Raw genomic sequence first — 27,816 nt, 5'->3', positions numbered from 1 at the left:
CATTTATCAGCAGGAGTTGTGAATTCACAGACAGCAGAATTTGATGGCAAAGGCAGAATGGATCTTCTTTTCATGTTTTAAAAATGTTCAGGTTTTAAGGTTCACATATCTCGTTCATACCTAGTTATTAATCTCAAAATAAAGAAAATTGGATGTGTAAAATGTCCTCAAGCATAAAGATGCAGAAAAGTAAACCAGTATCTCCCCTTCTTTCCATTTTTTTTTTTTTTTTAATATATATAGTATATATTTTGTTATTCCTTATTTAAGATGCATAGTGACGCCACTGGAATACAGTGATACATTGTGGGATCTGTTTGTCTGCTATCGATGTAGAGTACAAATAATGTCATTATTATAGCCATTACATCACTGCTATTTCTAAGGCACTTCCAAAAGCAAAGCTTTGAGGCAAAGTACTCTCTTGCAATTGTTAGTTCCTTAAGAAAGGAAGCCACATCCATTGTGTGTTCCCTCTGACCTGCAAATGCTCAACACCAGCTACGTACACAGACATTCACCATCTAGAAGACAGAATTTGCCAAAATTTACCACTGAGTAGAATATGTATGGCTGCTTTTTTTTCTTCCAGTGATTACTGTGATAATAGTGTGGCAATAATTGGTAAATAATGAATTGCAATGGATTCTGCTGTATCCTTATGTGGAACTACACAATGTATTATAAAAACAGTAGTCAGTAAAACTTAATTGACAGAGGGAAAAGGATGTGGAGGGTTAAATGCAAGCATTTGCTATTTTGTAGTGTTGTATAAGCCTGGAGGCCTAGTCCTGAAATCTTACCTAGGCAAAACTCCCCTTGAGCATAGTAGGAGTTTAATCTAGGTACAGAATTCAGAACTGGGCTATTTTTATGTTGTTGTTTACCATATGTTCATTAAATATATGGGTCTGTTCTGAAGATTTTGGTTCACTGTCTCATAAATGGAAAGTTGTATGTGAAATATTGTTGTACAGTGTCTGTTGTAAGAAGATAGGGAAGATGTTATTCTGTTGTGCTGTTTACTTCTCTGTCTCTTTTGTTTTCCTTTTCCTATTGCTCATGATCTCCAAAGATGCAAAAGACTTACTTAATTTTTCATCCCAGAGTTACTTATATTAACCAAAGCCAAAGGGCAGTGCTTTCCCCAGAGACACTAATTCATTGGCATTTTATTGCATTGAATCAAAGCCTTTTAGATACTGGTATTTTTCAGCTGAGACAAATCAGACAATATTCATTCATTCAGACCCTGGATAACTATCTTTATGTAAGTTCCTAACAAAAATGTAAACATCCTGAATTTGTCTCTGTAACATTGAGAACTAATAGTGTCCCCCGAGACTGACTCAGCTTTTAATTTCAGGGTTGTTTCTGATTTGAAAGGTAAGATCCAGAAAATATAATTAGATTCATATGTATGAATGCACACAAAAGTATGTTACTGCTATTAAAATATTACTGTTCTTGCAATTTCTGTATTGGCGCGCACCAAAAGTTTTCATTTACATTTCCCGCTCAAGTCTGTACACCCTTCCCCTAATGTAGAATTTTTAATTCATTGTACTACCTCAGGAACATAGTTTCCTTGGACCGTTAGGGGAAGAGCATGTTGGAAAAGTGTGTGATCAGAGAATTACAGTCATTTACTTTTCTATTATTTTAATTATAGTCTGGAGGACAAGATCAGGAGAGAAAGAAATCAAAACGTAGAGGGGATTTGTACTCCATACAAACATCCTTGATTGTAGCTGCACTTAAAAAGATGCTTCCTATTGGTTTGAATATGTGTACTCCTGGAGATCAAGAGCTCATCTCTTTGGCTAAGACTAGATACAGCCATGTAAGTGTATACTTTGTAATAGTTTTTAATGCAAAATAAGCAGAACTTTATAAACTGAACTTTGAGGAATAGATATCTAAGCAGTCAATATAATTAAATATATCAATGTATTGCAAGCAATTATAGCTGCTAATTGTGCTTTCATAAGAAAAAGTGGTGTGTATAGACAGCTGCCATCCTTTCCATGTCATTTTCCATTTGTATACAATGTACTTTTTTACATATGCATATTCATTTGGACCAAATACTGAAATACTGTTAGTATTACTGTTAGCTGTAATTCCCTTCAAAGTTTAATCCTTGTTTTGTGGTCAAAATTAAAGAAAGCCTTTGTCCCATGCCCTTCTGCTAACTTACATACTTTGAAAACAAAAGAGGTTAAGTTTCAATATTAAAATAATAAGCTGTTCTATGTTGTACATGTTCTTATGAGATGACTGATAATCTGAATTGAAAAATGCTTCTACCTTTCTACAGAGGGACACTGATGATGAAGTCAAAGAACATTTACGTAACAACTTGCATTTGCAGGAAAAGGTAATATTAAAAAATCTGCCTTAAAGATATTGATGTGCACTTTTAAAACACAGAAGTCACAATTGTTTATCGTGATACATAAAAAACACAAGAATGTGAAAAGCTATTAGAAAAATTGCCATTTTAACATTTTTCTTCATCATTTTTTCATGACAATAATTAGTTTATTTGTAGCTTTGGCTGGTATTTTCAAGTGTCAGGAAGTCCTATAGAATGGGACAAGTGTAAAGAATTGAGATATTGGTAGTTTTAAAGCTATAATTACTTAAAATCAACTCGATCCAAGAAGAAAATAAAATTAAAATACAGTATTTCAGCTTCTCTTCTTGAACTTAACTTGCACTAATGATTAAATAGTATTTCTAAGAATATATGCATTTTAAAGTGACTATGATAAAATAAGAAAAGCTTGTGTCATCTTAACACTTAAGAGTTTTACAAGCACACTTATGTTCCTACTATTTATATGCTGAATACACTGTCAAAGGTGATACCAAAATGGAATCCCCATCGTTTTGTAAATAATAAATAATTTAGAAGTTTGCCTGCAGTCTTTGAACATAATAAGAGTAACTCATTTATCTCTCATGGGAGATAACTGTCTGGTAGCTATAAATTTCTGTTTACATAAATTTAAATTGGACACACTAAGTAATTCTAATGTGGTTTTTCTATTTCTGTCTTGCAAAAAAAACCCCAAACCTTTGGCTGTAACTCTTTACATACTGAAATTCCAGCTGTCTTTTATACACTCCATAAAACAGCTTTCCAACTGTCGGTACAGAAGTCCTTCAAGGAGTTAAACTCAATCCCAGTACTAAATGTGCTTCCTTATTTTTAATGCGGTTAAATGGGATACAGAAGTCCCAGGGTGCTTTATTTGGTGTCAGTCCCAGGGCGCTTTATTTGGTGTCATGAAATAAAAATACAGAACCTTGCTTAAGAATTGAGTTCAGTTACCCAACAATACACAGAATCTAATGCCATTTTTCTGAGCAGCTAGCAGATGTTAATTTTGACTAAAAGGGGACAGATTAAGTGGGAGTATCTATAACATTCTTTATTATACTATGAGAATAATAGTGGTGGTAATCAAATTCAGTATCTTCATTCAGCAGCTTACATACGAAATATGTTGGTTTTCAGTCTGATGATCCAGCTGTGAAATGGCAGTTAAATCTCTACAAAGACATTTTGAAAAGTGATGAACCCACTGACCCTGAGAGAAATGTGGAACGTGTGCAGAGGATATCAGCTGCTCTGTATCATCTGGAACAGGTAAAAAGTTAAATGTCTATACTGTGTTTGTTTTAAAGTAGCATGAGATTTTTCCTTGTAGAGATTATTTTGACTTCAGTGAGTGTCATTATTAAAGTTTTCAGATAAAAATTATTTTTGTGCATGCGTGCATGCGCACACACACACATACAGATGTGTATATATGCAAAGTTTTTAATGTAGCCTGTTGAAGTGCCACAATTTAGCTTCAGGGAAAACTCAGGATGTATTTGCCTCTGCAAAACTTTGTGAACAGTCACAAGAAGTATAGTATACAAATCATCACCATTCAGTAGCTGAAAATTCTGTAATTTTAGGAAGAGATGTTTGCATGTGCACTTATTTTTAATATACTGGTTTCAGCCTGTCTCCTGTTTCGGCACCTGAGGATGCCGTAGCAACTTTTGAATAGGTTGCCTGTTCATTCAAATGATACAATTTAAATACAAAAAGGCATTTGTACTCTTCCCACATAAAGTTAATCCATTTCATTCACAAGTGATATAGCACAGAAATTGGTTCCCATGAACAATTGAATATGCATAGTTGGACAAAAGAACCATTTTAAAATTTTACCAAGGAGTCCCACGCATGAGATACTCTGGCATCTTGAGCTTTTCTGTATAAACTGAGAGGTGCTATTTATAAGAGCCCCAGTATTTTTTCTAACTAATTTAAAAACAAAAAAAACCAAAATAAACCCCCAAAAGAACATTTTTTTTCAGATGATGGGGAGCGTTTGTAACATTTTCTAATTTGCTATCTACATTAACCACTAGCTAAAAAGAAAGTTTTGAATAAAAGTTGAAGAGTTTCCATTGTATGTACTAGAAGATATTTTCCCACAGGTTGAACAACCACTGAGATCAAAGAAAGCTGTTTGGCACAAACTCCTGTCAAAACAACGCAAAAGGGCTGTTGTTGCATGTTTCAGAATGGCACCATTATACAACCTGCCAAGGTAAATGGCTTAAAGGTTTATTTTCTCATAACTTTTGTTTACATTTCTGAGTGCAAATATTGCTTGTGTGTATACCTACAAGTTTGTTGATTGTTAAGCCTATGTAATTTTGTTTAAGAGACAAAAGAGTTGGTTTGGTATCAGCTAATTCCTCACAGTAGCAAAATACTTGTCTCCTGACAAATAACCGTAGGGGGAAAAAGACCATAGGAATTACACTGCTTCAAAACCAAAATGCTTCATTTTTGTCAGCTGTTACTCTGTATAGTTCCTCAAGTTATCTGTGAGAATTGTTAAGATGTTGCTGTTTCTGTCCCTTTTTTGCCTCTGATTGGTTGCTCTTTTTACTCTTTAGTCTCCTGTGTTTGTATTCTTTTCTCTTTTTTTAACTTCTATGGCTATTCCTCTCCTATTGCATGAATGCTTCATGCTCTTTAGCTTGTCTAATGCAATCTTTAGCTACTATATCAGAATGTTATATGTATTAAAGCGACTTTTGGGGCAGAGCAGTGCAGAATGATATTTTGGACTTGTGTGTTGCTCTGCTTCTTACTCCAGTTGAATGTAGACACCATAAAGTCCAAAATAAAGTGCATCCTGTGCCTGGATCCATCTACTGCCTTAAACAGAATATTAAGACCATGCGGCATCGGGGTCATTTCCTTTACCCTTCTCAACAAATCTGCTTTTTATTCAGATACAGCCTGAGCACATCCTTAATTAAGTTTGCTTCTCACCTTCTTCTGCACTTTTTCACCTTTCATGTTTAATATTTTTGTTCAAAGATTGTTTTCAAAGTATTTAACAGAAGAGTTGCATTGCATTTTTCAATGCCTTTACTAAAGCCAATCTACATGCTTGATGTTGGCTAAAGGTCTGTAGCTGTGCCACTAACATACTGGAAGAATATTAGGTTTGCACAAGACAAATAAAAAGCCAGTTATACTGTAAAAAGCACACATCCTTCCTTTAGAAAAAGTAGTAGTTCTAGACTATAATAACTTCTCTAAGTTGTCACACTACCACCAGGCAATCTTTAAAGAACCAGAGAAATGAAAAGGTTTAAGTACAACATAAAACCAAACTGGCTAGTATCAACCATTTCATCTTCAAGAATTGTGTTTGGAAAAACAAGAGGAAGTGGTATAAAGAGCACCCATTTCGGTATAACATTTTTGTGAGCTTTTTTTTTTTTTTTACAACCATATTCTGGATTTATAAATTCTTAAAATGTTTGGAATATATATGAGCACCCAAATAATAAAAATGGTTCATCTTATTTTTGCCTTTAAAAAAACCCTATTTTTATTTATTATTTTTGAGGTTGATGGAACACTTGTCAAGGGGCAAAATGGGTTATTAATCTGTATTTTCATTTTCAAGAAAATATAGAGTAATACTCATTGAAGTAGAACATTTACACTATCTGTAATTTTCATTAAAAACTTTTCTGTGTTAAAAAGATTGAGGTTGGTTCTTTTGAAACTTTATGGTAGATTTTGTGGTGGAGTTTAGTCCTAATATAAATATGAACGTGAAACAAATCTGTCCAGTTATTTCATCTTGTAGATTCTAAAAATGAACTGTCATAAAACTATTTTAGCCAATTAATTGTGGTGTCTGCACTTCAAAACAGTCAAGAGTGAAAAAACACTTTGGACTTAGAATCATAAAATCATAGAATGGTTTGGGTTGAAAGGGACCTTTAAAGTTCATCTAGTCCAACCCCCCTGCAATGTGCAGGGACTTCTAGGTTTATTGCTCAATTGATAGGTGCAGAACAAAGTTTTAAAACTCATTAGTTTATAGACACATTTTTTTCTAGATAAATCATAGGATTCTGACAGGAAAATAAGGTTATCACACTATTATGCACCTATAATTATCTCCGTCATTTAAATTGATTGTGTTGTTAAGACATCTCTGAACCCTAGGGAGATTATTTCAAGTGGGGTATGATTAATTCTAGGAGCTATGTAAATCTCTTTGAACCAGAGTTTCAAATGCAGCTCTCCTTATCTTGTATATTTCCTCATTTTAGTTGCAGCTTTGTGGGAGTGCTAGTTCTAACGTTGATGCTAGAATCAATTAATTTAAAGGGCAATAAGCAAACATTATGGTGGTACACTTTCATTAATCCTAGAAAAGATTAATATCTTCAGTGAATAATGAGCTTTTTTGAAATTTTCCTGGAGATTTAGGTGGCTTTCAATATAATTTAATGTTAATCTCATATTTCAATCTCATTTTCTTCAAAATACATTCTTATATGTATCAGTTTTTAGGAATTCCAGTAAGATATTTCAGAAATTGAAATGTCTATTGATGTGCAGGTGTTTGTTAAATCATAGAAAAATAACTTCAATTTCTACCATAAATATTCCAAGTACTCCCTTTTCTGAGAAGTGCCTGGAGATTCAAAAGAAATAGTTATATTTAAAAAAAAAATTATTTTTCAAGGAAAAAACCATCAGTTAAGTTAGGAAATACTAATTCTTCATGTTCTGTGTTTAATGAATATACATGGCTTTGAAAAAGTGTCTTATGTCATAAATGTTTTCTCCGAGATGTGTGTATTTATGTTTGATGTTTTAAGAAAATTAATTTGTAAAAAAAATCGTCTTATATTCTGTCATCTGTATATGCACATAGATACAGCGAAGTTGTACATGGCAATTTTTCATACACAGTTTACGAATACATTCTTTCTGACTACTTTATTGAATTTAACTTGTGCCTTTCTTCAATGAAAACCTATATGCTTTTCTTCAGACACAAAATTAGCAATTTCTTCCTGAGCACCTTTCAACGTGTTTGGCTGGAAAAAGTACATGAAAAAACTCAGTATGACAGGCTTATACTCAAGTTAACGGTAATGTAACTTGTGGAGAGCCTCTTCCTTATGCGCACACTTATTCCTTCCCAGCCATAATTTGATGTTGTCATAAAACATGAATTTGTACAATTTTCAGATGGGATTCTGATTGGTCAGTTTTTGAAGTTTGATAATAAAATGGCACCAGTGCCAGCAGGAGAGCCTAGAAGGTTGGCTCAATAGCTATTCCATTATAAAATAATAATTTATGTGCACAGTGTATTTAAACAAGTCATAGTATATACAGCCAATTTGTATAGCTTTTGTTAGTGGTGCGGGATAAGAGTAAATGAAGGCTGTGTGGAACAACCTTTGTAACCTCATGTAGTGCACCTCAGAACAAAATTTTCCCCCAAATGTAATGTAAAGATGGAAAATTGTTTGGCCATTATTATGTGTAGTCTTATTGCCATGAGCTGTATTTTCTGTGGAAAGTTAAATTAATGAATACTGTATAGTAGTAATTAATATGCCTAAGAGTCTTCTAAAATTGGTCATTTTCTAGAGCAGGTTTTATGTATTTGTAATACAGCTTCTCTGAGGACACATTAATACTGCCCTGATTTGGAACTAAAAGAAAAGCAGCTGAGGTTAGGCTTCTCTGTGTGGAAGAAGGCAATGACTGTCTGCAGATAACATGCTGGAAAGCACTTGATAATTATTTTGGTGTTGATGGCCAACTTCTGCTGTCTCAATGTCCTAAATCTAGTAAACTAGATTTACATCTCATAGGTATAAATCCCACCCACTCATTCTCAGTCTGTTCAAGTGTGTATTTTTCCCATGCTTGCATTAAGGTTCCAGTCCTGCAGTTTCACGTATAATGCACATTAGCACTCCCAAAGCCTTCAAAACAAAAAGTAATGTACACTTACGTGTAGAAAAAAAATAGTAAGAATGTTCAAAAATACATGCAGATTTGTCACGGAATGTTAGTTATGTTTTACGTTTTGTTTCACTGACCAATCAGAGGATCAGAATTGTACAAATACGTATCCTTACTAATCATTAACCACCTGAGCTGTTATACTATGTTCCGTTACCCCTCTTGATCTCCCTTTCACAACCCCCCCAGGCACCGTTCTATTAACCTCTTCCTCCATGGCTATCAGAACTATTGGATAGAAACAGAGGAATATTCATTTGAGGAGAAACTAGTTCAGGATTTGGCTGTAAGTACTGACGTAATTGGGCATATTTTTCAGTGCCCCCTTTAGTGTATATTTTATGTATCTATTATAAACTATATTTAATTTTTTTGTACTGTATGCATATGCATAATCTTATAAAATATTAATCCTTATGCTTCAGGGCATAAGGTCATTTTCTGCTGTGGTCAAAAAGACATTCGTCCTGTGATGCACACTGAAGTGCATTAAGGTGGTTTATGCCTTCAGACGAACTATGTGATACTCATTCTTGGGAAGAGAAATGGATTAGATGAACTGTCAGACTATTTTTGTCATTATGGTAATTCCTATGTTCCTATATTTTATTTACTGGTTTTTTAAAGCTTGACACAGTTGATCCTTTTCCCCTTTTTAAGATTTTTGTTGATGCATAATATTTAATTTTAACATTTTCAGCTTTGATACAAATTAATTTTGCTGTTTTCTTGTTGATACATCATAAGGAGAAGTAAATATACGCAGCCGTATTCAGCAAAAATTTAGTTTACATGTGTACGTGATAAAAGTGATTGATGAACTTCAGCATTTTGTTACTGAATATTGATTCAGAAAGCCTACTGCTTTTTCTCTTCCCTCTCTGTAGTTACTTTGTCTAAAATACTTCCAAGGGGCCTATCTCCATAGTATCAAAACACCATGAAAATTAATATATAGTTTCATGGATCACATGAAGATGTATCAGGAGATGCTTCAGTGTTAGCAAAAGCAGTCATGTTGTGCTTTTTAAAGACCCACTGGTATAGAAGGTTGTATGATTTTTCAGAATTACAGCTAATGTATTCTTCTCATACTCTGGACAATTATACGGTCACAGTCTTTGACTTTGTTGCTTCTTTCTAAAGGAAGGAATGAGGCCATTAATCAAAACAGTGACTACAATTCTTTCAGATTTACTAGAGAAGTAAACTGAACTTCTGTAATTACAATTATTACTATAATTACAATAATTCTACAATTATTACAAACCCTACAAAGGGGTGATAACACAAGTAAGGTAAAGGTGATACACTGCTCTTTTGCCAGTGCTGGCTAAGTTATGTTTCAAACCGCCAAAAAATGGTTGAAGTTGACAATAAGAGCAGTCCTTAAATTTGTACAATCAAGATTACCTAGAAATTATATACGAAAGTTTTGTAGCAAACAGTCTGCATAGGATGTGTCTGATGCTATTATTAAAAATAGTTCCATTTACCAATAATTCTAATAATTATTAGAAGCTGGGATTTTCTTTCAATTCTGGTCCACTGGAAACACATAATTTCTGCTGAATAAGGCTTCCCTAAGTTTTGCACTGTCTCATTCTCAATACCTTGCAAATGAGAAACTTCTAATGTTACTATCAAATATGAATAACAATCAGATACTCTAACTCATTCTGAGTCATACAGGCACATAATGTTGCAGGTTTTGCTGTAAGCTGCTGAATAAGATGAATACTGGAATTTAATACAAATTGGACAGAATAAAATTAAGGAAATCCCTTCCTAAACTTAATTACTCAATTTTTTTCTTACTCACAAAGCTTAATTTGTATATTCTGATATAAATCTTGAGACAGACACCTCCAAAAAAAGATGAAGAGGAAGAGGAAGAGACCGAGAAAAAACAGCCTGATCCACTTCATCAGATTATCCTCTATTTTAGTCGCAGTGCTCTCACAGAGAGAAGGTAAAAAGAGCTGTGTTGAAAAGCACATTGAGTAAAAGCACACAGTAATTGAATTTCTAATAACATTACAGAAGTGATTTAACACAACTGCAGTTCATTATTGTGCATGGTGAATACTTTTTTACCTCTCAGTTTCATTAGAGTTTTCATGTATTTAAACTTGGTATAACCTTTATATTGAGACAAATATTGACTATTTTTGACATTTTAAAAGCTGGTAAATACCCAATACAGAAACGACCGAGCATGAATTCTCATAGAAACATAAAGTCTATAAGAACTGCTGGTTCATGCAGAGTACCCTCCCCTGGTCTCTGCTGGTAATAGATGTGTTTTCTTGTTGTTGGTATTCATTACATTTTATTGAATATGTTTGAATTTAGACTGTTGATTAGAATATGTATTTTGTATGAGTAGGGTACTTCAGTGCTTCATATACTTTTTCTGTATGACTAACATAATCTTGCCATCTGACAGTTATAATTATTCTAACTTATATCTCCATAATACTTTTCTGCACCTGCAATAGCCAGTGATCCTTACTTATTCAACATGACTAAGTTGGATGTCCAAATAAACCTCTAAATCATTTACTTAAAAAGTTAGAGAGACTTGGTTTGAAATAAGAAAATACATTTATAATACGATTTTCAAGTGTAATAGCATTTCAAGTAGACGTGTATATACTTTAATAAAATACCCTGTAATAAAAATGGTATTTAAATATTAGTAGGAACATGACATCTTTTTATTACTACATCGTAAAATAATTTTAAATATGTTTTACTCTTTATAGCAAACTAGAAGATGATCCTTTATATATTGCCTATTCCGCCATGATGGCAAAGGTAAATATATCATTTCAAGCTCCATCCCTCATTCCACTCAGGTACTTCCCATTAATTTTAGATGCTTTGTAAACCTTCTCCTTCTGTTTCTTATGTGGACTGCTTGATACTAGTAATTTCTATATTTTTAATGAAGCAAATGCTGTTCAGAGTTATATATATAATGAGAAATTTCCTACATTAAAATAATGTTATGAAATTGTAGTAGGTGCAATCCTGTTGATATCACTTGGCACTTTGTTTTGTACAGGATTAACTCATGAGCAGTCTTAACATATTAGTTATCTTTATTCTTTGGGTAATTATTTTGGAGTTAGTATTTGAAGTCTGTCAAAAATAAGTTGACATTTTTTGCAACATATTGATTACAGCTGACATGTGAGGAGAGTTTGACTGTGAAGATAAATATTATGTATATAAATAGAGATATGACACAAAAGCACATAGCCTGCAGTTACAGGGTGTGTATGTAGTTGGATCAATACCCTGAAGTACTCATACATTAGGGAATATCAGCTTCTTAGTGTGCATGAGCACAAATATTTACGATTACAGGGATTTTAAATCTTCTTAATGCCGTTAACTGTTGCTTGAAAAAAATTCTTTGGTCATTTTTGTAGAAATACTCTAGTAAAAATAGGCATTATGTTTCATAATAAGCAAAATCTTGTGATTTCTGTTTCTAACATAAAAAGAGCTGTCAGGAAGAAGACGAGGAAGAAGAAGAAAAAGAAAAGACATTTGAGGTGAGAGTTTAAATAACTTTTCTTTCCCATCACCTAATGTGCAAGTATTTTAAATATGTCCACTAGATTAAATTCAAGAATAACAGAGTGTGTATTGAGCTGGTTTACTAGGTTATTCATATAAAAGAAAGATGGTGTGTTCTGAAGTTTTGGAATCGAACAACCTATGGATTATGGAGGCAGGTGGCCTTCAACAACTTCACATTTCTCATCTTCCTATTTTTCCTGAATCAGTTCCAGTCTGTATTCAGTTGTCATTTTTGTTCCCCACCCAGGAGAAAGAAATGGAAAAACAGAGAACTCTCTATCAGCAAGCTCGCTTACATGATCGTGGAGCTGCTGAGATGGTCCTTCAGATGATTAGTGCAAGCAAAGGTAATGTTCTGTGAAGTATTAAAAGTATACATGATATACATATCATATGTATAATGCTATACATATATATAGTGTATTATGTCGTTATACCTATGGCATGTATATCATATACAACTTGTATATGGTATCTAATGAGGCAAAATAAATGTCAATTACAACTATACTAGGTAAAATTTCCAGACTGCTTTTCTAATTGAATAGTTCATAACTGCAAGTTTTATTGACTGTACCCTTGTTTTGACAGGTCATACAGGACCCATGGTTGTTGAAACACTAAAACTTGGTATTGCTATTCTAAATGGTGGGAATACCATAGTTCAACAGGTAATGCTTTTCTAACTACTGTGAGTCTTGCTTGTATAAAGGAGGCAAGTGATTTTTGAGAATTTTAGTGTTCTGTCATGTTTTTATTTTAATGCATTTAATTTTAAGCTAAACAGTGAAGAAATATCAGGGTATTTTTGGTATAACAACAATGATATTATTGCTTGCCAGTGATTTGCATTTCGAATGGTAATTCAGGAAGTTGTTAATTTGTATAATTTTAATATAGGTTTTTTTTTTTTTCTCCAAAAATGTATACCCTGTAGAAAATGCTAGACTACCTGAAGGAGAAAAAGGATGCTGGATTTTTTCAAAGTCTCTCTGGGTTGATGCAGTCCTGCAGGTAAAAGCATAAATCGTATTATTACAGTTTCAGTTTTATTCAGGTTGGTGGCTTATTGCTCAGTGCAGGTGGATTTGTTAGATTTCAATTACAGGAGGCACAGATTGTAGAAGTCTTGTGGGAAATTTCTGTGAATCAGAGGAACAGTATGTTAATCTTTTAGAGTATTCTTCCAAGGGAGAAAATAAAGCAAAGACTGTGTATGCCTTTGAAGGCTTAGTTTGGAGAGGCAGAAAAGTAAAGTGTAATGGCTCCTTTACTGGTCCCAGATCCCTCAGGTTTTCTGTCTGGGTGGTTCTAAGGATGGAGAAAAGCCATCACTGAAGGAGAGACAGGCTAGTGGAGCCTTACTGAGCTTTCAGTTTCTGCGCATCTCTGAAGAGTTACATAATCTCTGTCTCTTCAGCTGAATACTCTGTGTACGTATCAGGTTTGTTAGAGATGGCATGTGGCCGGTGAGACTATAGTAGTTCATTCCCTTGATAAACCAGAAGTTCAAATTAGTTAAGGTAAAGGACTCCCATAAAGAAGGTGGAAAACTGTTGGTGTTTCTGATTACTCTTACAGTAGACAACCTCTTTTTCTCAGCCTTTTAAAGCAACAGAAGTGTTCTGAAGGAGTAGACTGGGAATTAGAAGTGGAGAAGCTGTATGAAGACAGGACAAAATGTGGAAGGAATGGTGACCTGCACTGCAGAAATTATCGCTGAGTAGTTGCAGCCTAATTAAATAACATTTATCTTGTAATTTTTCCATTTATGTAGAACAATTTAGCAAGGACTTGCTCAAACAGGACCTGCAGTGATGATATTACCAATTGTGTATGTGTATTGTTCAGGACTTCATTAAAAAAGGTTTTGATAAAATGACTTGAACACTGACAAGAGAATGAAAATGATGCTTTAAAAAATGCTTTTGATTTTAATGATGTTGCTAGATAGTAGAATATGTGACTGCATTGCTGTTTAACTGAAAAAAAATAGATAATCATAGAATTATATTTGGACTGTTTGAATGACAGTATTCTGACTGGGTGGTGAGAGAAATCATCATCCGCTATTCCACATACTGGGCTATGCCAATTTAGCAAAAGAAAATTCAGATATCAGTGTATTTTGACCTTGGAAGATATGGAATCTCTGATTCGATATATGTCTTCTGAATATGGAATCAGAGATTCCATACGTCTTCTGAATAACATAATAATGCATAATATATACAGTAACAATATAATAGAAATAATAGTGATAACTTAGTGGAAAACAGTGTGACTGAGAAATAACTGCAGTAATGTCCTTTTGGCAGGCAGGTTTAAGTCAATATAAACAGTAATATTTCAGGTTCCTTTTCTACTTTTCATTTATACATGAAACCATGAATGACGTTGCTGGAAGTGAAGTTAGGTAAGTGGTGAGACCTGACCTGAGACTCATTTCTTTTCAGAAATGGACACTGGACCCTTATTTTCAACCCAAGCTCTTTTATTTGATATCCATATTAAATAAAATACGAGGCAATACATGTCACAGTGGGTCAAGTCTAGTTGTTGAAGGCCTCCAGAGATTTCCTAGAAGAAAATAATTTTTCCATTGGGTACTATAGTACTTTTTCCTGTTTGTTTCTTTTTTTTCAATATAAGTGTTCTTGACTTGAATGCGTTTGAGAGACAAAATAAAGCAGAAGGCCTGGGAATGGTTACTGAAGAAGGAACTCGTAAGTAGAATGAAATTGATTGCAGTAGTGCTTAAAACATTATTCGTGCTTCCTTCTTTAACTAGAACTGTTATTTTCTGTGGCTTGAGGTTTCTGTTGATAAACTTACTATAAGTAATTCTAGGCTTTGAGTTCTGAATATGCTTTATATTTACAAAATCTTTAGCAATAATTTTTAAGAAAAACATTGTAACTTCCAATATTCTTATCCTGTATTCTTGTTATTTTTCTTTGATCCACAGTTATCGTTCGTGAGCGTGGTATGTTTGGGTTTACAGTTTTCAATGCTATCGTTGCAAAAATGTGTTGCAAATACAGAGAGAAATCTTTCATTGCATCTTCCCAGATATCTTTAGGTTTAGCTTTATGGTCTGCAGCAGGTTGTGTGTTCAGCTTGGATAAACAGTTTGATGCTTATTAAAGAAGTGTCATTCATATTTAAGGCATGATTTTAGTTATGACTAACCATTTAATTACTAGATATATATCCTGTTGCTTTCTTTTTTTTTTTTTTTTTTTTTTAACCATGGATGCATTGGAGTGCTAAATATCTTGGCTTTGCTTTTTCTGTCTCAGCTTTTCTTTTCATTATTATCAGTCTGTTTCTTTTAAATTGCTTTAATGCTTTTATAATACTGTTTTTTAATTAGAATTCCAGTTTTAAAGGTTGCTGTAAGATTATGTGTTCTGCATATTTAATCATAACAGTTGTCACATAATCATTGTATTTATATATTTTAAAGGTGAAAAAGTGTTGCAGCATGATGAATTTACTCGAGATCTATTTAGATTTTTACAACTGCTCTGTGAAGGGCATAACAATGGTAAGTGAATTGAATTAATTTTTGGGAAAATGTGTGATGAGTCTGTTCTTAAACAGAGTTGAATAGAACCGATTCTAATGGGTTTTTTCCTCTAACTCATTTCATTTTCTGGCATGCCAACAATTTGAATTGCGGAGTTCAATTTGAATTTTTTAAATCTTAATTTCAGTTTTTATGCCAATCGTTAATAGTAAAGCCTATTGCAAGTCATGTGGAAAACAATTCTTCAGTTGTATTTACATTGTGATCTACTGTAGTTCAACTTCCACCACATAAGCATCTGTACCCAACAAGGTACTTAAAAAGAATGTATTCTCCATGTCTCCATGAAAATATGAAAATAACATTGTATTTTTTATTCCTATATATACTAACCAAACACAAATCACTTCTTATTTCAGATTTTCAAAATTACCTACGTACTCAGATGGGCAACACCACAACAGTGAATATTATCATTAGTACAGTTGACTATCTCTTGCGTCTTCAGGTGAGGAAAAAACAGGAAAATGGAGTGTAACATATTTATAAATTCACATTTTACTGAAATCAAATGTGAAAATCCTCTCTTCAGGGATATCTAAAATAAAGAATTCTGATATAATTTATTTCATCTCTTCTTTCCTTTTAAAATAGATGACCTTTCAGAATTCTGTGTGAAACCAGATGTTTGTTAATTTATTTCATTGTTCACTTCTGCAGGGAGCATAGTTAGATAGAAACGCAAAAAGTTATTGCCATGAGAAACAGATTGACACAGAATACTAAATTTCATCTGCTGCTGATTCAACTTTTGGTGATACAAATGCAGGCAGTAAATACTGCATACAGAATCCAAAATTAGAAAATATAACATTGTTGGGTTTTTTCTTAGGAATCAATCAGTGACTTCTATTGGTACTATTCAGGAAAGGATCTCATCGATGAATCAGGACAACGTAACTTCTCTAAAGCTTTGGCTGTCACCAAACAAATATTCAATTCCCTTACAGAATATATCCAGGTAAACAAAATGTTTTGCTCAAGGTAGTAACATTGAAGTTCTATGATTACATAGCCTGATCATGTCCTATCATAAATTTATAAATACTTTGGCTTTTTTTTTCTTAATTTTTATAAAGTTACATGGAATCACTGGCCCAGTGTAAAGTTAATACTAAAACAGGTGAATGGCTGCATATTTAACATGATACGATCTAGTATTTATGCACTAGATACCAAAGAGACCTTGGGAAGCTTTCTCATGTAGCTTCATGGAAGCCTGAAGTTTCTTCTTTTATTTTTCCAGGAAGAAATCTTAGGAAAGCAAATTGTTTTATTTGTTTTATGTTATGTTATTTTATTTTATATAAATAAAAAAATGTGTTTTTCTTAATTTTTTTAGGGCCCTTGCATAGGTAATCAACAGAGTCTGGCTCATAGTAGGCTGTGGGATGCAGTTGTTGGCTTTCTTCATGTCTTTGCCAATATGCAGATGAAACTTTCACAGGTATTTTCAATAGTCAAGTAATCCTTCTTTGCATATGCTTATAAATTACAGCCAAGTGAATGTTGAAAGCTGTAAAGCAGTTAATATGCTGATACTCATTGGTTGTGCATGGGCCTATTGTAATGTAGAGGTGCAAGATTGAATCTCAGGACTAACATCTTCATATCACTCCTTTTAGCATTAATCATCACTGTGCACTCACCTTTTCTAATATCAAACTCACTGCTTCCAACTCAATTATACCTTTCTGATAACGAAGGTGGCAATTTTGTTCCTTCCTCCCTGTTGCCAAAACCTGATGATCTGTCAGAGCCGAAGCACCATTAAAAGCATGGTTCCCATGCTACAGCTAAGTAGGGCAAGACAAAAGCTGGGAAAGATTCAGAGAGGGAGGGAATGTGACAGTCAACTTGTCCAGTTAATTCATCACAGGCACTGAGCAGGAGGGCAACAGGCAGTGTTCATTTCACTGTGCAGGGCATTGTGGAGTCCTACCCCTCTTCGCAGTTTCAGGCTTCTATGTTCTTTTGCGACTTCTGCTTAATGTACTCAAACACTCAAGCCACTAGGCACTGAACGCAACAGTGCAGAGAGTCATTTCCTCACTCTTCTTCAGTGTCTCTGCTACCCTCTGACTTACTCATAAGATTTCTTCCCACCCTACAGAAGTATATCAGAATTTTGAGGATACTTAATAGTTTTTAGGTCCTTAGTGTTAGTCACAAGTCCGTGTTAGACTTACCACGTTCTGTAGTTGAACTAAACAGTTCTAGTTCTGTTTGAGTGGTAATGCATTATGCCATTAAATATTCCCTGTGAAGTGAGAAAGGATGGATTCTTTCTGAGATGAATACTGCCAGATCTGTGGAGTAACCAATTTTGTGAGTTTCTGCTGTCCCTTATCTGCACTTCGGTACTCCTTAATGCTTTATTAAAGCTTATCTTTATGGTACTAATACCTCTGCTGCAGCAAGTTACCCTCATATTGTATAAGACTTCTGATAGTAATCATGATAAAATGACAATGAAATATTGCTGAAGAATGTGAACTACATTTCGATAACCATCCTGCATACTGTTTTTTTTCCAAATGTATTTAGTTTTTCAGACAAATACAAAGAAAAAACAACTTACACTCCGTTTTTTTTCCAGGACTCTGGTCAGATTGAATTGCTTAAAGAACTGCTAGATCTGCTAAAGGATATGGTAGTGATGCTCTTGTCACTGCTTGAAGGTTGGACCTGTTTTTCTTTATAGTCAAATATAATTATCTCAGCTTCATAATATAAAGTACAATAATTACATTAAACTTTCTAAACTGTTTTTAATTGCCTTTATGTAATGCCAGGAAAAAAACTATTTCATATTTATTTAACAATTATTCTGGAATATACATAGTCATGAAAAAGAGGGCTGCTACAGAAAAGCACGTTGAAAGAAAAATTATGAAGATTTAAGAACATTTTTGTTCTGTTCTCAGCATGAATATGAAATTTATTTATTTAAAATGTAGCGATGCTAAATAACTTCCTGTTTTAACACACTACTTAGGTAACGTTGTAAATGGAACTATTGGAAAACAAATGGTAGACACGCTTGTAGAATCATCTAGCAATGTAGAAATGATTTTGAAGTTCTTTGACATGTTCCTCAAGTTAAAAGATCTGACTAACTCAGATGCTTTCAAAGAACATGACCCAGATGGTAAAGGCATCATTTCAAAGAAGGAATTCCAGAAATCAATGGAGGCTCAAAAACAATACATACAGTCAGAGATTGAATTCCTGCTGTCCTGTGCAGAAGCTGATGAAAATGATATGTTTAACTATGTTGATTTTGTGGAAAGATTCCATGAACCAGCCAAAGACATTGGATTTAATGTAGCAGTACTGCTAACAAACCTTTCAGAGCACATGCCTAATGATTCACGTCTTCAGAGCTTACTTGAACCTGCGGAAAGTGTTCTTAATTACTTTGAACCATACCTTGGCCGTATTGAAATAATGGGTGGAGCCAAGAAAATAGAAAGAGTTTACTTTGAAATCAGTGAATCTAGTAGAATGCAGTGGGAGAAGCCACAGGTGAAGGAATCCAAAAGGCAGTTCATATTTGATGTTGTCAATGAAGGAGGAGAGCAAGAAAAAATGGAACTCTTTGTGAATTTCTGTGAAGATACAATCTTTGAAATGCAGTTAGCATCCCAGATCTCTGAAACGGATTCATCCGAGAGGCCTGAGGAAGAGGAAGAGGCAGAGCCTTGTTATGTAGTGGATATTGGAGATGATGAGGAAGAAGAGAAGTCCCTGGAATCTGCTTCAGCTTTTGCAATGGCCTGTGTTGCAGTGAAGAAGAATGTTGCCAACTTTTTTAAAATGGTCACTGTGAAGAACCTAAGGAAACAATACAGGAAAGTTAGAAAGATGACAGTAAAAGAGATGGTGAAAGTGTTTTTCTCCTTTTTCTGGATCCTTTTTGTAGGAATGTTCCAACTGTTCTTTACTATAGTGTGGGGAATTTTCCAGATTCTTTGGAGCACTGTATTTGGGGGTGGCCTGGTTGAAGGAGCCAAAAACATTAAAGTTACTAAAATATTAGGGGACATGCCTGACCCAACACAGTTTGGAATCCATGATGATGTTATGGAAGCAGAAAAAGCTGAAGGCACTGAGCATGACATCAGAGCTGAACTTGTGCAGTTTGTGAAGGGTGAAAAGGGAGAAACTGACATGATCTCAGACATTTTTGGCATTCATACAAAGAAAGAAGGTGGCTTAAAACACGGTCATGATGCTGGACTTGGAGATATTGCAGAAATCCATGGTACCGATACCCAGTCATCTTTGGAAAACACAGTTTGTAAGAGAAAAGGATTAAAGGTATGTTAAAGAGATTGTGTATGTCTTCGCAGAAAATAATAATAATACAAATATATTACTGAATTTTCTATTAGTAACTGAATTATTTGCCAGTTAACTGATTAATAAATGTTCTCGATGAGAACATACTTTATAATCTGTACTCTTTTAAAAGCAAACTGGAGAGTTTATGTGGCAGAAAAATTCAGCCCAGCGTGTTTAGATTTCACTGCAGTAAATTGTTGTTATTGTTCATTTGGACTTTATTCAAAACAAAAATTGCTAGCAGCTTTCTAGGCACAGTTTTTGCTTTAAATAGTTTACAGTCTTGTTTATTTTGCATACCCAATTTTTTCACAGTATATTTCAATTAGTTTTACAATCTACTTTCTCCATAATAAGGCATTATCATTATCGTCTTTTTTCTACATGCTTTACTGATCACATACAATAAAATATCCTTTTTTTCCTATTATTTGAAATAATTTTGCCTGAATTTCTTGTACTTTAATGTTTATCATATAATCATTCTTTACTTCTATTCTGTTTTATGAACAATATATTTTGTTCCACTCAGCTGAGCTAAGTATAATCTATCATTCTGTTTAAAAATGGATTGAACTATATGTCAAAACCCAAATGCATTTGTCATATTTGGAAGGCATTATGTTTCACTCTACACTTCTGATCTGTTTCTACTTGTTATTCAAATATATCTTTCCTCTCGTCATTAATCCACCTCTTTATGATATGCTTTCCAGATATTTTCAAGATAAACCTCTGTTGTACAACTTCTTAGTTCATTATTTCCTCTTCATTCATATGTTTTTCTCCAAGATTTGTTTATTGGCTAGATTGAACTATATTTTTCCATTTATTTTTCTTATTTATTTATTAATTCATTTTTATGTGTGTATTTAAAAAGGACAGTCTTTTAAAATCCTGTCTCATTTAGCATAAATGTAATGTGGTTGGTATTTAAAAATACTATTTTAACTTAAGGATCTTAGCAGGTCTGAGTAAATATTTTAAAATTTTCTTCAACAATAATTGAAGTAAATATTTTACTTCAGATCTGAGTAAATATTTTAGAATTTTCTTTGCTTTACTTCAATTTATACATTTCTCTCAGATTTGTTTGTAACTATTGATAAAAATGCTCAGTAATTTGTGCAGATACTTTGAGTCATTAATGTGAAGTCAGCTATGCAATTTATCCAGCTTTTACCTTTAGTATGTTATCTAGTGAAACTTACCAAAATAATGTTTACACTAATTCTATATTACAGAAATTGCTCTTCACATTGTGTATATGAACGGCTCAAGTAATCCAGTTAGAGCACTGGATATAAATATTAAGTAGAGTTCAAAGAAGAAACAGCAATGTAAGAATCAAAAATTCCCTTCAGGAAGTCACTATGTCTTTCTTAAGCATTTACAATGATAAAACTTAATGACAAACAGATGGATAGAAGCAGTAAAATCAAGAGCTAAGTGCAAAGTTGCCTTAAAATAGCAGATGAAAATCAGTGAAGTGATATATATGGGAGGAAAAGTTATAATTTTACATGTAAAATGTTGGATTTTGAGCTCATTGTTACTGCTTGGGTATGAAATCTTAGGAATATAATAGACTTGTACAGAAGTAGCAGTTCAATGAAAATGTCAATCAACACAGATCAAAAAAGCAAACTGAAATTTTGAATTGTTGAGAAAGGAATAGAGAGGAAAACCCCAGAATATTACTATGGTCCATGAACCCAAAGTATATCTGTGTCTTGAAGACCAGGTTCCCCCATTTCAAAAAGAACGTGATAAAACTGAAAAAGGTTCAGTGAAGGTCAAAAAGTTATCAAAACTTGATATGGAACAAATCTCATGCATGGAATTAAGTAGGTTAAGGCTCTTCAGCTTGCAAAGGAGACAACTGAGAGAGCATATAATAGAGGAATGGAGAGGATGGATAGGGTTTTATTCATCCTTCCCCCACCCTACCCCTTAGAAGAACTAGGCGTCATCCAATGATCTCTGAATTACCGTCCACCAGCTTGAGATCTTAGGGGAAACTCTTTGTGGAAGAATTACACATGCTTCCATCACGTGTACTAGATGAGGTTCCACAGATAAGAGGTGAGATAAACAAGGCAAGATCGATTTAGTAAATTCTTTCATAAATTCTTTCACTACTTATGTGCGAGAGATAGGCATCCAGGTGAGTAGTGGGGGGAAAGTTTAGATAAGTGTATTTATGTATTAACCAGAAATGTAGGAGAATACACCAATAGACAATTGGTGTCTAAGCACTTTGAGAGAATACAGAAGAGTGTAAAGAGTTAAGATAGGTTTTTGCAAAAGTGAATGGTAACACATTTAGGCACTTTAGATTCCTTTGTGAATCTAGGACTTTGGAGCCTGCATCTCTTTGATTTCCAGTGAAGCTTCGATACTCAAACTGCATTTGAAATGAGTTTACTTTGGTCTTGCAACACTGAGCCTAAAGGTGTTTGAAATCCAGGCCCCAGCTTCTTTGCTGCAGTTAGCCATCTGTAAAATTGTACATTGGTTTTTCCTTATCTCAAGGGAATGTTGTAAACACATACTTAGATGCTTGTGAGGTGTGCTAGTAAAGGTTTAATGAACCATCAACCCACCTAAGATAAATAGTTTGAAGAAGATATTGCATAAGTAAAAGTTGTTTAAATATTTGTCTGTTTTCAATTGCATCAGTTGATCTTGACAAAGTAATTGGGTTTTGTAATATCTGATAATTACACAGATATTTTTCAGATTTTTGATGCTATCATTGTTATCTTATTCCTCATTTCGTATTTGGAATGAGGCGAACTGATGCTCATTTTCCACATAATCAGTAACTGCACTGAGTCTTTGTGAGTGACTTTTGTATTGGGATATGATTTGGATGTAGTTACCTTCATCCTCAACTGGTCACACAATCTGTCTAATAACCGTGTATAATTACTTTAAGTTGTTCAGTCGACTGGGCTAGTTACAGTATTGATAACACTATACCGAAAAAGGCTATCAGAAGAATTTCTGCAGTTTTCACTGTTAAAGTCTAGTCAGAGCTGTCTATTTTTAAAAATATAACACTTTAAAAGTGCGAAGTGGTATAAAAAATATAGTGTGGTAATTATTTTATTTGTTTCTTAGTTTTGGTAAGTAAGTAAAGTTACCAAAATTTTATTTGAATGGATCCATTTTGACAGTTAAACTACTTTTTGCAGATATCTGAAATTGCAAAAGAAGCTGAAACAGAAAGAAAAGCAGAAGCTGAGAAGGCTGAGTAAGTTTTTACACAATTCCTGTTTAATTCCTTGCTACTTCCTAATGCTAGATAATTTGGCCAGAAAGAATCCAAGCAATGCTCAGTATTCAAAGCACTTTATGTACACTTTGTCTCCTCAGTATTTTGAAAAGCAGCACAGTCCCTAAGAGGTGGCAGACCATCTCAGTGGGCAACAAAATGGTAATCTGATTTTTGTGGCCCTTGACAATTCTGCATGTATAAATAAATCTGTGGCCATTGTCTTTTTAAAAAGTCCCATAGCTACCTTTAAAAACGAGCATCAGTCTTGAAAAAACTCTGCAACTTGTCATTACCACTATTTAGACTTTCCCTACTACCCACTATAATTTTCAGGCAACAATAGTTGATCATTGAAACACAAGATTTGACTAACCCAACACTTTTATTATTGCTGGTTTATCTGTTCTCAAGTTGTGAACTCGACAGCAGATACAGTCCTTTGTCCAGTCATCCTACATATGACTGCCTTATAAACAACTTTTAAAATGCTTACCTTGCTTTAGCAGCATCCTGCTTTTAAGGAGCATGCTGTCTTTCTGGACCTGCAGCCACATTGTAGGCTTGCAGCCCAATGAACACCCTTAAAATATTTGTAGACATATGCAAAAGAGCTCCTAGAGATTCTCACATATTCAAAAGCTATACATAATTTTTTCTTTGTTTCTATTTTGATTCATGTTTAAAATGTTTACTTCAGCCTCATTTATCTTTATCCACTTATCTGCCAAAGTTAATTTTTTTTAAGTGTGCCATTGGGGTCAATATCTTAGGACCGGATGCACTTTGTATAGCCTGTCTGAAAAGTATCCTTTTTTCTTTTTTCCCCCTCTGTATATATATGTTTATATGTGTGTATGTATGCTTATATGCATGTGTATATACATATATGTATATATGTATGTCTTACATGGACAAGAATGCGTACACATATATGTATGCTCACATATGTGTGCATTTAAATTCACGTGTGAATTGCTTTGGTATGATTTGTCTCTCTCTTCAATCCCTGCAGGGATGTTAAGCATATTATTTTCACTGTTTAGAGCACTTCCGGTCATTGAAAAGTGCACTTAAACTCTTCTACGGTTTTTTTGGTACCATGTAGCTAAAGAACCTGTTGATGAGTGTTACTCAGTATGAAGACAGTAACTTCAAAATAAGCAGTTTCAGAAACTGTTGTTTTATGTAGACCATGTTACAATGTACTATTAACTTGGTTAATATTTAGATTGGTCAAAGGACCCCTCTTAAAAGTTTTGTTAAATCGTATCACTGTTGGGCATTTTTCTTTGTTGACTGACTTTGGTCTCCTGATTTAGACACTAGTAGCATATTCACCAGTGCTTCAGTGAGGCAATTTATAAACATCTAGGAATTCACCCAAAACCTCCTGTGCCACTCATTTTCTTATTTTAGGCTCTTTCACCTCTTATTTTCCATAAGCATGATCTGCTTCTACCTCTATCATTTTATTGGACTTATTTTCCCTATTCTCTGTTGTCTTCTCTTGTCTGCCATATTTAATTCTCCTCTTAAGTACTTTTGCAGCATATTCAAATTGCCTTCAGCTTAAAAATTTGAGTTTAAATGGCTTACATTTCTGAGGCTGCAACAGGGACTTTTTTTGGTAGAAGATAAACACATTCTTAGACACCCATCACATGATTCCTACTGCAGTAGTAGTGTGATAAAGTGAACCACACGCTGCATTTCTTTATCCTCATGCCTAAAACTTGCAACCACCTTGATGCCTCAACATTCTTTTACATATATGCAAATTCAGCTTTTTTTTTAGTTTAGTAACTAAATTCCCCTATTACTACATACAGTCTTGATACTTAATTTTCATAAAGGCAGTTCAGTGGTGCAGGAGGAATGATTGTCATCTTCTACATACTTTGTAAGGTGTGACCCTCTGAAGCAAACTGCTGTGTTATTATTCATTCATCTCTGTGACAACAGTGATTGCCTTGGCTGGAATGAATTCATTTTATGATACTGTGATGCAATTATGATACTGTGTACCAGATCCCAAAAGCTTTATTTCTCTTCTTCAGACCCAGGCTCGAGAAAGTACACGTGAACTCTTAAAATTTTTATGTTGCTTGTATTTGAGCATATATGTACATCACTGGTTTTGGCAAACATTATTCACTTCACACTTGGGGCAGTAACTTCTGCCTGGTTTTTGGCTTTTTACCCTTTTGATCTCCCCTCAACAACTCTATTCTTGCATATCATTTGAAACTAAGGTCACTTTTTTATTCTGGTGTACAGTCTACCTCAAGACTTTTACTTACAATCATTTTTCTCCCAGTGTCAAAACTAAATTTCAAAGCCAAACTTTCTGAATTAGAATTCCTTCTAAATGAATGCATTTACAATACAGAAGTTTGGCTAGGTATTTTTATTTAAATAACATTTATTCTAGCATGGAAGATGGTGAGAAACAAGATCAAGCGAAGGAAGTACAATCTGAGCAGCTAGAAGAGGGAAAAATGAAGAAAAAGAAGCGAAGGCATGGACAAAAAATTGAGAAACCAGAGGCTGTTATGGCTAACTTCTTCAAAGCTTTGGAAATTTATCAAACAAAAATGCTTGTAAGTTTTTCTTAAGTTCTTTTAGTCATTGAATTTTTATTTATGTAATATAGAACACTTATTTGATATTGAAGGGAGAAATGTCATCATAAAAGGAACATTGGCATGAGTTTTCAAATGACTGGCTGTATTCAGTCTTTTGTGATTTTTGTAGTACTTCATAGAGTTATATAAATAAAGCGTTTGTGCATGTAATTTCTCCTATCTTGGTCTAACAGGACAGATTAACCTCTTGAGCTCCATGTTAGGAGCTTCCTTTTTCTATAATCTAACTTCTAGAATCTGTAATTCTATTTTCCATAAGATTTTTCTTTGTTCTTAAAAACATCAAATTATGAACTCTCTGAAACCTTCTCAAGTAGTTTATTCCAGTATTCTAGCATTTCTTTTCCTGACTTCATTCTAGAAAGTTTTCCTTAATATTCTATTTCAGTCTTCCCTGTTGCAATTTTAAGCCCATTATTTTTAATCCCGCTTACCATGAAATGGGAGAATAGGCTGCCAAGAAATGCCCTTGCTCATTGTAACTGGTGTATGAAGGCAACACAATTATGTATTTACTTTCTTAGAAACATTGCTGCCTACTTTTCTTATCTTGATACTAGCTACAGGCCACCTCTAATTATTTTTTTTAATTTTTTTTTTACTTTCAGCACTACTTGGCAAGAAATTTTTATAACTTAAGGTTTCTTGCTCTATTTGTTGCATTTGCCATCAACTTTATTCTTCTATTTTACAAGGTAAGATTATGCATTGTTCTTTAAATGTTTTTGGTTACTTCCAGAGGAATATTTAATGATGGTTTCAAGGCTTGTTTAATAAAGCCATTATTACAAGCCCTTCAAACATGAACTAAAACATTTAGATATGAAGTAGTTAAAATAATATATTAAATTTTGTAAATAAAATTTGTGATATTAAACCTATTCTGTTTTTATTTTACTCAGGCTGAATAAAACCAGATTTATTTCATTCACCCTTTATAGCTGAGCTTGTGTTTCTAGGCAATTTTTCATTTACTCACATAAGTTTGTTATTGTTTGGATTGTTAATTTTCTCATGGGAAATTTTAAATCCAACTAAAATAACTCAAATGTCAAAACTGTTGCATTTTTTTCTCTCATTTGTTTTAAAGATACTGAGAGACTTCAGTTCACCTGATTATTCTCAATGATTACATTTCTGCTTTTTCTAAAGAACCCTACTGACTACATTCATTTTTGACTAGGAAATAGTTTATACATAATTTCAGAATCAGATTAATGTCTCAATTTAACTAGATGAGCTCATGTTTTAGTTATATTTAATTGGTTCAGAATTTTTTTTCATGCCTTTCAGGCCTGGGGTTTGGCATTTTGGGAGGAGTGCTTGCTTTATTTAATTTATTTTTTCATATTTTTTCATGAATTTAGTAATCTCTAATGAATATCAAATGTTTTTTTTTCCCCCATTCTGTGTTTCCATGTGAGAGTATAATTCAGTTTTCACACTTATTTGCTCCATTTTCTTTGTTGTCATTGCCAATATGGTTGTTATGTTGATAATGTTGTGATGAAGATATTTCAATACTGGCATTGGGACTTTGATTGGTATGAGCAGGCAGAAGAGATATAAAGCAAGAGAAGTCTTTTCATAGTAGGCTACAGTTCTTTTTTTATATCACTGATGAAGAAGGTTATACATCCATACTTTAAACTTAATCTTACGGTTTTACCTGAATCTAATGAGTTGTTTCAGGTTCTGGTGTATAACCCAATGATACAAAGTAGAACATCTTCAGCAGCCTTCACTAATTTTATTCCTGAATCTTCGCAACCTCTATCCATGAAAAGGAGTAGAATTCATTAAAGAGAACTCACATCCATAAAAGCCTCATTTTTTTTCCTTTCCTTACAGATTTGAAGTCTGTAAGAAAAGTCCTCATTTATCTTTATCCTGGAATCCGGCCCTTTTGATTTTCCCCTTCTAGATATAGCGTGCAAGTTGCAATAAGCTGATGAATCTTCTGTTTTCCAATATT

The 27,816-nt window shown here is 33.7% G+C and overlaps 1 protein-coding gene across 5 annotated transcripts in view; it reads left to right on the top strand.

Moving 5' to 3' along the window:
• Positions 1–27,816, top strand: part of RYR3 (ryanodine receptor 3) — a 285,143-nt gene that overhangs the window by 235,571 nt on the left and 21,756 nt on the right. For 3 of the 5 annotated variants that reach the window (XM_076344903.1, XM_076344900.1, XM_076344905.1), the window contains exons 70-91: positions 1,673–1,843; positions 2,321–2,380; positions 3,527–3,658; positions 4,507–4,619; positions 7,392–7,491; positions 10,243–10,352; positions 11,149–11,200; positions 11,896–11,946; positions 12,222–12,321; positions 12,566–12,645; positions 12,912–12,988; positions 14,627–14,700; positions 14,943–14,960; positions 15,444–15,524; positions 15,926–16,014; positions 16,399–16,527; positions 16,909–17,013; positions 18,166–18,247; positions 18,565–19,889; positions 23,114–23,172; positions 25,628–25,796; positions 26,450–26,536. In XM_076344903.1, the coding sequence (XP_076201018.1) occupies positions 1,673–1,843; positions 2,321–2,380; positions 3,527–3,658; positions 4,507–4,619; positions 7,392–7,491; positions 10,243–10,352; positions 11,149–11,200; positions 11,896–11,946; positions 12,222–12,321; positions 12,566–12,645; positions 12,912–12,988; positions 14,627–14,700; positions 14,943–14,960; positions 15,444–15,524; positions 15,926–16,014; positions 16,399–16,527; positions 16,909–17,013; positions 18,166–18,247; positions 18,565–19,889; positions 23,114–23,172; positions 25,628–25,796; positions 26,450–26,536 (3,264 nt within the window). Of the gene's footprint in view, positions 1–1,672; positions 1,844–2,320; positions 2,381–3,526; positions 3,659–4,506; positions 4,620–7,391; positions 7,492–8,569; positions 8,667–10,242; positions 10,353–11,148; positions 11,201–11,895; positions 11,947–12,221; positions 12,322–12,565; positions 12,646–12,911; positions 12,989–14,626; positions 14,701–14,942; positions 14,961–15,443; positions 15,525–15,925; positions 16,015–16,398; positions 16,528–16,908; positions 17,014–18,165; positions 18,248–18,564; positions 19,890–23,113; positions 23,173–25,627; positions 25,797–26,449; positions 26,537–27,816 lie in introns of all 5 variants that reach the window. The other 2 variants (XM_076344904.1, XM_076344901.1) reach the window with 1 other exon arrangement.

This window comes from Aptenodytes patagonicus, chromosome 7, assembly GCF_965638725.1.
Source record: "Aptenodytes patagonicus chromosome 7, bAptPat1.pri.cur, whole genome shotgun sequence".
Classification (NCBI taxonomy): Eukaryota; Metazoa; Chordata; class Aves; order Sphenisciformes; family Spheniscidae; genus Aptenodytes; species Aptenodytes patagonicus.
Note: the sequence above shows the minus strand (reverse complement) of the source record. Positions and strands in the feature narration are given on the sequence as shown.